The sequence below is a fragment of the Dinoponera quadriceps genome, unplaced genomic scaffold (assembly GCF_001313825.1).
Source record: "Dinoponera quadriceps isolate SergipeBrazil2010 unplaced genomic scaffold, ASM131382v1 scaffold1252, whole genome shotgun sequence".
NCBI classification, from domain to species: domain Eukaryota; kingdom Metazoa; phylum Arthropoda; class Insecta; order Hymenoptera; family Formicidae; genus Dinoponera; species Dinoponera quadriceps.
This window is the reverse complement of record NW_014555363.1, coordinates 472,805-485,081: the sequence shown is the minus strand read 5'-3', so window position 1 is coordinate 485,081 and position 12,277 is coordinate 472,805. Positions and strand designations below refer to the sequence as shown.

General features: G+C 47.3%; 1 protein-coding gene across 3 annotated transcripts in view; it reads left to right on the top strand.

Moving 5' to 3' along the window:
* The window catches only part of LOC106743983 (neuronal acetylcholine receptor subunit alpha-7), a 243,509-nt gene that overhangs the window by 229,225 nt on the left and 2,007 nt on the right, over positions 1-12,277 (top strand). For 2 of the 3 annotated variants that reach the window (XM_014618348.1, XM_014618346.1), the window contains 5 exons: positions 2,678-2,787; positions 4,644-4,861; positions 9,061-9,261; positions 9,852-10,005; positions 10,933-12,265. In XM_014618348.1, the coding sequence (XP_014473834.1) occupies positions 2,678-2,787; positions 4,644-4,861; positions 9,061-9,261; positions 9,852-9,936 (614 nt within the window). In that variant the 3' untranslated portion in view covers positions 9,937-10,005; positions 10,933-12,265. Of the gene's footprint in view, positions 1-2,677; positions 2,788-4,643; positions 4,862-9,060; positions 9,262-9,851; positions 10,006-10,932; positions 12,266-12,277 lie in introns of those variants that run through there. The other variant, XM_014618347.1, reaches the window with a different exon arrangement.

The window sequence follows — 12,277 nt, the reverse complement described above, 5'->3', positions numbered from 1 at the left end:
GGGGGGGGGGCGGATTGCTTCATAGTTGGAATTATGAGCGAATCTTCGCGCCGGCGAACGATCGGAGAGGATTAAATATTCGACTGCGTCCGAGCGCAACTGGCGCGCGAGGAGGTATAAATGAAAATGTATCGCTTGAAAACCTTTAATTTGCAAAGGAACGTTTGCGTCCGTCCGCGCGCGCATATAACGGTTGCGCCGCTGCGCATATATAAAAGGGGTCTTGGTTATTTGCTCGTAAAAAAGTAATCCGAGAGAAAGTGGAATATTAGAATATTTTACGGCGTGGCGCCGGAATATTTCACGTTTTCTAGAAACAAGGTCTTTATTAAGGAGGTATTTTAAAATCGACCCGATCTGCGCACACGTCTCTCAAGTGCGCGGCATCGACCAGGACCGACCACTCCGTGATTTGCCTCAATTACGTACGCGGAGCAAAGGGCGGGAGGTAACTTTCACCCCGCACAATAACGTACATGATTTGCCTTAATCTTGAAATTCGTGGAATTTTTGCCCAAGCCAAGTACAGTTATCACATTAGGCTCGTACACATCGTGGGAGGGAGCAGGTAAATCAAATGTTACCGTAGTTTAACCGAGGAAATCGGGTTACAAGTGAATATCCGCCGACTAATTCACCCGACGCGTGTAAAAGTCCCGTCTGCGATCGAGACGGACACGCACCTCGAACGCACCTCGATTTCAGCCCCTGTTCTTGCAACTTAAGCCGCAATTTAATACATTATACTCGCATCACGACATCTTCGACACAGTGTCGTGAAGACGCACGATAACGCATTGTTAAGAGATAAGAGTCAGGAGATGAATTCTACACATATCAATCCGATCGTAGTGCGTAGTCTTGTTGACTGCAGCTTAAACGTTCTCACGATATGCGCATCCCTGTGTGTGTTTCCGTTATTTGTTACTGTTACTAACGATAAGTCGATGATAAGCCGTAGGGGATTTTAGCCGCGGGAGCCCATGTTTTCGTGCATTTCCTGTCGAGTTGCATCTTCGGTAGCTGCATGACAGTTGGTTATTAACGTTTCTCTGCGTCGCTATATCTGTGCGCAAGACAATGCTATACCTGCCTCTTCTTTCTTTCTCTCTCTCTCTCTTTCTTTCTCTCGCTATCTTTCGTACGCGTCTACACACACACTTGATGCACAATGTAAGTACGCCGAGTATCTCGCTTTTCGCACTTTTGCCTGTCCAAGTCCGTGCAAGTTACTTCCATTATTCCAGCGAAATGCGGAAGACTGATTTCGGCACAGCCGATCGGCACTTTACTCGTACCGACGTGTTCCTCCACTCCGTCTTTAAAACGATCAAAGTGCCACATACCGTTAGAAATAAACGACCGTGGAAGATAAAAGTTACCAAGCAAAGTAACCGCGCGAGACCGTGGGAAAGCTTAAATCGCAAGTACATTCGAAGGATGCTCACGCGAAGTTCAGAAAATGCCTTTTAAACATCTTACATGCGTGCGCGAGACATCCTTTCGAGATTCCCATCGCACGACCAATCACAACACACAGAAATATATGTAAGACGCGTAAGAGACATCTGCAAGATGTCTTTCAGATACCTTTCCAATGGCTTTCAGATATACGTGCGTTTTTCTTCGTTGCTGAGAGAATGTTGCACGTTGTTCTCTCTCGTGCATGCGTGTGCTTCTTTTTTTAGCTGTATTATTTGCCCCGATTAAAATCACTGGACGATAAGTCGCTTGCCTGGCTTGTCTATATTGTTTCTTTCTCAACTTTCGCCTCCAGTGTGAGTTGCGAGAGTCGATCGCGTGACAGGTCCATCCGGGCGGCACCAAGCCGCCACCGTGTGACTGCGAGTGTGTCATCGTGGATTGTATGTGTGTGTATGTGTGCGTATGTGTATATATAGGTATGTGTGTGTATGTGTGTGTGTGTGTGTGTGTGTGTTTATTCGCGCAAGGAGGCTCAAATTTTCGCGACGTCGGGAGAATGATATGTGTATACTACTGGCTGCACTGTTCGTCGAAAATAGATCGATGGCAGACTCTCTCCTCCGACGAGAAAGTCGAAAGTAAAGTCGAAGTTAATGCATGAGAGACGCGAATATCGCGAATAGCTGAGAAAAGGAAGGAAACGAGCTAAAGGAGGAAACGTAATCGAGATACGAGAGATGATTGCAGAGGAAGATTCCAGAATGCAGTCGGTGCTGCGTTGCTGGGGAAATTCATCATCACGATGAAGGATCGTGAGAAAAGTGCATTTTAAAAGTTGCATCGCTTCCCGGCGCATCGTAATTCACGCTCAGCGCGAAGAGCCCTGCGCATTAGAGAACATAAATATTCTCCCGGTGGCCGAATTCTTGAGCCTCCTCGCGCGAGCGCTCGTGCGCGTGCCAGAAACGCGCGAACGGCCGTGCAAGCGAATGAAAGATTATTAAGGATGAAACTAGCGAGGTGAAAAAATGGGGAGCGTGGAGGACGAAGCGCGGGGATCAGGATCTGCGGCGGAGGCGCGATTACGCGATCCGAACCGCGAGCTAAGAGAATCCGAGAGAATAATCTTTCATTCCCGACTCTCGTGAAAGAGAGCGGCTGTGTAACTGCGCTGACTCGCGCCATTTCCGTGACTAATCGCCTTCTTTTTGTATTCTTTCTCCGGGGGATTTTCGGGAATACCTCGATTCAGGATCATACTTCAATTGCATCATGTTCATGGTGGCGAGCAGCGTCGTGTTGACCGTTCTAGTGCTCAACTATCATCACAGATCGCCCGACAGATACGTGATGCCAAATTGGGTAAGGAATACACATATTTTCACATTATTATCATCATATAGTGATAAAATTATGATTTGTACACAGAGAAAAGAAATCATTGTACTGTTAAGAAAAGCAATTACTCGGTTTATCATTCTCTTTTTAAGTAATGGTTATCTTGGACAAAAAAATAATAATGTTAAAATATATTCATCATAAATATTAAGGAAGCTCATTATCATTTACTCCAAAGAAGAATTCGTTCTCTCATTCTTCCAGAATATTATCAACTTTATCGAAGAAAAGTTAAATTCGGTTGATTGGAATAAGTAAACCGAAGTTTTACGGTTTTAACTTAATATTCTTGGTTGAAACTTATATTAGGGGGTTCAGAATATATTTGGAACAAATTTGATGCTTATGGTGAGCTTATATGAAATATATTTGCAAGTATATAAATTTGTGTAGTATTTGAAACAAAGATATTTGACACTTGTATTTTTCTGTGTATACATTTATATGTATAGCTGTGTATTAACAAGGATACGCACGCGTGTACGTGCGCGGGAATAAATCCACCTTTATTAATAACACAATGTCAAAGTAAACATGAGCAGTTTGTAACCGAAGTAATCTCGAACACAAATAATATTAATAACTCAATAAACATTAATAAGTAAACACAAACGCTAATGGCATTGATAAATGTAATAATTATTACAATCGTACGTAAATTGCTCATGCTTTATTCATAGTACCGTGCGTGTCCGTATTCCTTGCTCGCCTCAATTTTTATCAACGCCGCTCTTGCCGCGCGGCTGATTACACATAATTTCCCGAGCAGATTAATTCAAGGACACATGTCCTCGAATAATTTTTAATTCGTTCCTGAGTATTTCAATTTGCTGCACGGCTTGGTGGACCGTGGTAAAACATTTCAGTCGAATAAAGGTTAATCATTTTAGATACATAGGGGAATAAGCCGCTTAACCAAACGGATTAGCCCAGATTGCACTTGCTTTCGTCACTGTTATATTATACCGATATCGTTATAAATTTAATTGCTTTTCATTATATTTCATAATTGAGCGGGCAACGATCTCGAACTAGTGCAACGTAATTTATAATCACGATAATAAAATGCGGTTATAAGCATTTAAAGATCTAATTTCATACATTATTGTTATCTATCGAAATATCGGGATAATTGTAAGCAAATGTCGCGCCGAGAATCGCATATGTCGAGTATTTTTCGTTGCTGACGTCGCGAGCGCACGATTAAAACAATTGAATATCGCTGCGAGTAGTGAGAGGGATAGGAAACGAGCAATTTGCAGACTCGAAGCGAAACAATTTTCCAAAAAACTCTCCGGGAATAACAACTGGCAATATATTTTGCACGGTAAGCTTTTCCTGCTGGCGTTTACCATTACGACCGTCAAAGACACACGCTCCTTGAAAGTTTAAAATGCCTCCGAGGTGTTGGTACTAGCTCTCGCGACTCGTTGGTTAGCGCGAGTTCCGTCAACAAACCAAAAATGTACTCGGGCTCGAGCAAGTATGTTTCTACGCTGCGAAACATCCGCAGTTTATACTTGCGTACCGCGCGCAAACACCAAATGCTTAGCGTCGAATTTCCAGTTTGACGAGTAACTCTTTCCGGCTGAAAATACTTGTCGAAATTATCATTATTTTCCGGTCACGAACTTTTGAAACACAACGCTCGCCACGATTTCGAATTCTTTCCCCCTGGAATTGGGGAGCGAGTTTGCATCGCTTCTGCGAGAAATTTCGACGAATAAAACCACGAGCAAATTTTATGGGGGAGGGGGGGGGGTTACGATGCGCGCGATGAGAAAGTTTAAAGGGACGATCACATTCAATGTTTCACGCAGGTCAAACTCGTGTTCCTGCAATGGCTGCCGTGCGTGTTGCGCATGAGTCGGCCGGGCAAGAAGATCACGAAGAAGACCATTCTCATGAGTAATCGGATGAAGGAGCTGGAGCTGCAGGAGAGGAGCAGTAAGAGTTTACTGGCGAACGTTTTAGACATCGACGATGATTTTCGCCATGGGAACAGCGCCGCCAATCCCGCCTCGGGCTATAATATAAGGTACCACCGAGAGTTTGCCAGTTCAATCTACCTCGCACCATGGCTCATCGTGTTTTCCGACGAAACTCCCGCGGTGTGAAAGAGGCTTAACGTTGATTTTTCCCGGGGCTCGCGCGCGCTATTTTCGCTAACAAAGCTCCCTGATTTTTTTGTTTTTCGTCCTTTCCCCTCCGTTGCGACCTCGCAACGGGCGAACGTTACACACGCAACGGAAAGCGCAGAAATCGCGTCACGTTTTAATCCCGTTGCGAAAACAAAAAAGCAAACAACTACGCGGACGATAGCGGATAGCGAGCGGCGGCGGTGGCTACGCGAATGCATATAATAATCTATTGTGAACGATCGGATGAGCGGTAACGGGCGGGCGGGATGCGGACCATCCCGGAGAACGAGCGAGACGCGTGGTACACGTGTTTCCCGGTAAATGCACACGGTTACGTAATTCAAACTCGCGCCCGTTCGACGTTCCACGTTGTTTTACACACACACGCGTAAAGCCTGTACCGTGGAAAATCGAAGACACGACTGCAGATAGATTACCGGAACAGGACCGTACACGTAATGTTTGCTCTGCGATAACTGCCGAACGACGAGGCCACGAGGGCATATTCGCGCACGGGCCGCGGAATCTGTCGGGTGTCGCGCTTTAAAACGGCAGTCGCGAGACGGTTGTATCGCCGAGGATCGAATATCGAGATTTTTCGACCCTCGATAAATACCGATCGCCGGTACTCAATCTACCGAATCTGGATTCCAGCGTTTTCACTCCCCCCCCCCCCCCCCCCCCNCCCCCCCCGGCCCTGGGCACTCTTGCGGTTTTTTCCTTTTTTTCTATTTTTTTGCGCTTCGGCCGGTTTTCGCGAACGGTTAACAAAATAATCCGCCGGGCAGTTTTTCATTCGTCCCTTCGATAATCGCTTCCGGCTCGTCCCCGGACGATTTTTGCCGAACAATCCGTTTCCTTTCCCATCTGTCACGTCGCTACGCGAGCTCGATAATGGAAACGAAGATCCGTGGCATATCGCCGCAATTCGAACGCACGGGAATCCCGACACGCTCGGATTCTACCCGAATTATTGAGAAGGGGTGTTAAGGGTGTTTGCTCGTTCGTTCTTGAGTCAAAGAATCATATCGGACGAGTGTATTATCGAAGAAAGAGAGCTAATTGTTTATGTTCTACACACAACCTGAATTTAACCCCTCGAGATTACGGCGTGATACTTCAATTATGTATAAAGTTTGATCAGAGCGAAAAATTTCCCCTCTCCGCTGAAACATCGTATTTTTAATGTCCTTAAATGCAAAATATCCTTAAAATAACAAAAATGTTCGCAGTCTTAAATAATATACGATTGAGACTAAGAGAGCTCATTGTTTATCTATTAAAGATTTCCCCCCGAAATTACGGCAGGATACTTCAATTGCGTATTCTAAAGTTTGATCAAAGCAAAAAACTTCAATCTCCGCTCATCGTGCAAACGTCATACTTTCAATATCCGTATAAATTATCCTAACCTGTACTTTCCTATCCCTAAATTTGAAATATCCTTAAAATATCGTAATGTCTGCAGTTTTAAGCGGTATGCGATTGATTACTCCACGTTGGAAATCAATGCGATTTACAATATGCATTATGATATCATATGAATATTGTAATTCAATTCGCGTCGAAATCTATCGAGATGTCCAGACGACAAAAAATCCTGCGTTGCATCCGGAACCTCAGCTTTCGTCCTTTGATCGTACTTATAACAATCGGCGGTGGCGCAAAATCTCTCCATAACTTCGCAATACTCACGCGATGATCACTCCGCGATATTTTTTTCCCAAGCACTCCCGTGAATTCGGTTTATCCGCGCGTAGAATGAATCGCGACGTGAATGCAATTATAAGAAACTGGAAACTGAAAAAATCGCGACGATCGCGAGACAAACGCGTCCTCGGAGAAAGTAATCGTTAGACGCGCGGAATCCTCATGGCAAATTTGTTCACTTCATCACGGCGGAGCTCACCTCCGCAATATTTCCTGTCCGAATTTAATTCGCAGCGAGGCGCGCATCTATTGCGAAACGTAATCGCAACGCAAATGCGCGTGTGGCAAATCTGGGAAACTCACGATCTAACGCGATATCTAACAACGAAATACTCGGGGTGAGACGCAAAATTTCACGCATGACTTTGCGATGTTCATGCGAGGAATATGCCCCGACAATCTTACTTTCGTAACGTGAATTTGATTTAAGATTCAAGATCTTGCGTGAAAAAACGATGTACGACGTGAACGTGAGCGGGAACAATTGAAAAACGACAAATCGCGACGGCCGCGGGATAAACGTGTCCGCGAGAAAAAGTAATCGTTGCGCAAAGTCTTTGTAGCAAGATCGCGATATTTTCTGGCGGATCCAATTTAGCGAGATGCGTTGCGAGGTCAGCTGCGAAATGTAATAACATGCGCGCGTGGGAAATCTAATACTCGCAATCGCGATATCTAACAACGCGAGTGAAATAATTACGAGTTTCACATATGGGGGGAAGGGGGGGGGGTGCAATTCTGATGCGCATTGTACATAGTTACATCGCTCGAAACGATTAGAGGGTCGCGTATGAGTGGCGATCGCGAATAAATGGTTCCGCTAATGACCGTACACAATTTGAATCGAATTCGCGAATAAATAAATAAAATCTCGCTTTTACGGGTGAAAGTATCTTGAATAAATCAATAAAATGTCAACGTTAGATACCAAGAGAAACGTATGCGACATTTGAGATTTCTACTGCAAATAGTGTATTGTTCCTAAAATTGTTCTTCTAATTGTTTCGAGCGGCGTGTCACGTTGAAGAGGACACAGACGCACATGCGAAAATCCCCTGGCAAAGTAAATCGCATTGATTCCAACGAAATTCTCGCAAACGCTCATAAACCCACCACCTGAAACGCTCGTCTCCCCCATGTTTCTTACTCACCGAATCAACCTGGAACTCGGAACCGGCCACGTTCCGCTAGAACTAGAAACAGAAAATATCATTTCGCCGATTAGATTTACGGACTTGACATAACGAACGGGTACGCGTGGAGATACACGAGTGGATTAACCGTTCGTGGTCGTAATTCGAGTCGTTCCGACGGCTCTATCTCGGTTTTCGACCGCGAGCGCTTAAACAGAGAGCGGTAGCGGGTATGTGGAACCCACCTTCGAGCCGACCCCGCTCGAACCGGATCCTCTGGTGCTGCATCTGCATCCGCCGGAACTGAGTTCTCCGCGCCTGCATTTATCCCGCGTCCGCAAGCTCAGCCAAATCTGAAACAAAAAAAGAATTTTTCTAATTATTAACAATATGATGGAGAAATCATCCAGCGTAGACGAATTAAGATCAACTGCGAAAGGCGCCGTACTCCGTCATTTTTTACTTTTTTACCTCGAGGTCATATAACGGAAAAATTTTTTGTCCCATCTCTCCTCATATTCTTTCCCGTAATTAATTTTCAATAATATATAATCCCAACTTCGACTTCTAGTGATTGAAATAATCACTCACGTCAATTTGCAATGTACAGTCGCCGACTGAAAAGTCCGCTGTTTTGTTGATGCAGTTCGGAATGCAACTGAACGGTTCAATGAGAAAGCTTGTTTAGAAAAGCCCCCAAGAGATAAGCTCTCCCAATTGAAACATTTGGTCGCGCTCTAAACTGCGCCGAAAATATAGCGGACAACCTTTCAGTCGTATGTGCGCGGAAATTGGAAGTATCGTAAAATAATGTTGGAACGCGCCTCACACTCTCCGAATTCAAATATCTCGAGAATGAATGAATCGCATAATTATCAACAATAGCGCGACGAAAGTTCGAATCGCAACGAGGATACAAATAAATACACGGGAATTAACGGTCCTTGTGTGTCGAGGAAGAAATAGTTATTAACACGAGAGTAATGCAAATCCGACGATAAAGCGCCAAATGCACGCGGTAATTCGTAATATCGTTAATATCGAGCGCGGAACCCCGGGCTATTTCAATCATTTAAACGGCCATTATACGCGAGACACTCCGAGGTGTCGGAATTTCTCCGAGTTCTCCGGCGATCCGTGAAAATTTCTATCGACGCCCTGCCGGTCTTGAGAGGAAGATAGAAGGAGGAGGAAGAGAGAGGGTGAGGACGTGAGACACCTTGGAAAGTAATATTTTACATGACCTCTTGCAGCAGGTCGGCGTACGGCACACCGCTGTCGACCAGACCGGCGACGGTCGAGGAGACTTCGGCGTCGTTGCCCCTCAGCGGCATGCAGAAGGAACTTCACACGATTCTCAAGGAATTGCAGTTCATCACGAGCCGCATGAAAAAGGCGGACGAGGACGACGAGGTCATTAGCGACTGGAAGTTCGCCGCCATGGTGGTCGACAGGTTGGGGGATGTTTTCAATCTTTCATGTGGTTTCAGGCGGAACCTCGCGCCCGCGAAAAATCCCAGAGACAAAGAGACGGCTCTTCTCGTTAGACGCGAGACTCTTTTTTCGCGCGGGGAAAACTCACGCGGCATTTATGCTCGACCCGATACGCTAAATAATGCTAAATAAATAAGTCGCAAACGGCTGCATTGTGGATTCACCCTCGCAACGAGAGTTAATTCTAAGCGCATATGCATCGTGTAATTCCGTCATTTGGCGTCTGTTTACTCGGTACCAGCTAATTTTAACTATGTACACTTGGAATTGACGGTATCGATCGGCTTTAATCACGCGAAATACGCTCGTTCGACAAAGCCGACTACTTGGAATTCATTTGCCGACTAATTTCGACGATCTCGAGTGTCTCTCTCTCTCTCTCTCTCTCTCCCCATTCGGATACACCTTTGTTTCTGACCCGGACGTCTTGCCAATTGCTACCTACGTACGGGAAACAGAGCGAAACTTTATCTGTACTACCTAATTTCCCATCGAGGAGGTCTGAACTCGTACAATTAACGCTCGTATTTCTTTCTCCCGTGAAATCAAGGGTTTGCCTGTTCGTCTTCACGATATTCACGGTTTTGGCTACGGTGGTGATACTACTTCGTGCGCCGCACATAATCGTCCAGTAATAGACTGCCCCGGTCGAGCCACCGAAAAAATGCACAAAAGATGCCAGGGATAGCGCCTCCTGGAATTTGGTGAGTACACGGACGACCCGTTTTCCATCACGCGATTATACCCCCTCCTCCCACCTCCGATTTCCAATCGCGCCGAAAGTATATCGTCCCCTCTTCTCCCGACTCGCAGGAGCCGGGGATTCGTTTTATCGCGCGATTTAGCCGCGCGCATTCGAAATCGCCGCGTAAATTCGCCCGGTCGCCTCGATCGGCCGGCCTGCGATCATTATGTGCGAATGCCGCAGGCCAGATGACGATAACGAAGTTAATACCGCGTGGAAATGTTAACAAGCACCGTGTAACAAGCTTAGCTCGTTGGTCGCCGCGTTGGAAATTTCCAATCGCGCCGGACGCGAATGTCTATTCCTCCGCTGTCCCGACGCGCTAATTGCTGGTCGCCTACCGTACGAAGTGAACTCTCGTGTTATTATTTATTCATTAACCCGGACGCACGATCGTTCGATTACTCGATTTCAAGTAGTCAGACACTCGTTCATTATCGAAAATTGACTTCGCGCACAGCACGATAGTTACAAATTAAAGGGGATTAGCGAGAGCGCGCGATGTTTATCGCGTGTTCGCAACGATCCCGGTACGGAACACGAGTGGAACGCGAGCGAGCCTCGAGAATCAGTCGATATTAATTAATTTTCCCAACTTTTTACGACCATACGTCCCGCTAACAAGAACAATAAATGAATGTAATCGGAGTATTCGTGAAATAACGGGGCGAAATTTTCAATTTCGCGATGTAATGCGGAAATGAAATATCTCGGTCTTTGCGGAACACGAGTGAAAAGTCCGGAGTGAAAAATTCCAACCGAGAGGGCGGAGTGCGGTCGCGAGGGTCGCGAGCGATTAATTGAAATCGACGAGAGCCCGAACTTCCGGCGATCACCAGTGAGACATGCCGCGTTATACTCGCGCTTGCTTCCCTCTTCTTCGCAGGAACCGACGTCCGATGCGATTCGAGGAGGCGGCTACGGAGCGCGTCGAAGTGACGGGAAAGCGCGGAAAGACAGACGTTTAGCCCCCTTTCGCGCCCTTCCGACTCAGCCCCGGGGGACACGCGGGGGCGTTCTCGGATTGCTTCGCTTACACGCTGGGAACCGCCGCCGGGTTCTCGTGCCGCTTTTCAGTCAGGCGATTAACGTAAGGAGCGAGGAAGAGCGAGAGAGACCACCGAGGCGACGAAGGGGAAATCAACGGGGAGGACGAACTTCCGGCGGCGGTGACGACGTCAGGCGCAAGAAGGCCCGAAGAAGACGCTCCTTCGGATTCGAGACGAGCGAACGAGGGGAACAAGGAGGTCCGATCGCCGACGTCACGCTCCGTTGCGGCTGCGTTCTTTCGTTAAAGTGACTTAATTACGTTTTTAGTGCGGTAAACCGGGTCGTAGGTCGACGCGCGACGCGAGCTGGACGGAGATTTAGAGGGTGCCTCTAGATCGTAAACGAAGGTAGGTGGTGGGTGCGAGGACGCGCTGCCGAGGGAGTTCGTCGCGTGTCCGCGGGCTCTGATCGATCGATCCTCGCGGATCGACGATTCGCGCGGTCGCCGCGAACGGCGCGACTTGGTCCGCGGCGATCGGGACGATCGATACGACCTCGCGGCATCGGCGCGCACGATGATGATGGACACGGCGACGGGTCCGACGGCGTCGCGAGATACGAGATCGCGCAGTCCTCGGAAGAGCGTTGTTGCGGCCTTTCGATAATAGTAACAATAACGATAATATTTCTTATAATAATGAGAATAATAATTAACGATAATTACTGTTAGTCGCTTTGCGCGCTGGCGCGAGCGAGCACGCGCGTTACGACCGAGTCGTAATTAACGCCGCGATCTGTTGAGGGTCTCTCGTGGGGAGCCGAGACGGACTTTAAAATAACTGCCAAATAGAAAACTCGAGTCAGGGGTGTTCAACCTTCTCTCAAAACTGTGGGAAAGTCTAGTGCGGCCTGGACGACCGACAGGGTGGAAAGACGCGCGCACGCGGCGCCGTGACCAATGGACGAGGGGGGGCTCCGAAGAGGGCTCCTCTCTCTCTTCGCTTCGCCGAGACGCGGGGGTGTCACCGTCGTTGTTTCGATCGAACGGGACGAACTGCGAATTCCTCCCCGCGCGGCTGAGTCGAGCCGCGCGTGGTAACCGGACGAGCACCGTCGACGATCGCGCGATCGACCCTCCTCGCTCGATATATTTTTCCACGTTAACTCCCATTTAGAAATTCCTCCTATCTCGCACTCGTCAAGCTGCTGAGAGCGATCCTCCCCCCCCCCCCCCCCCCCCC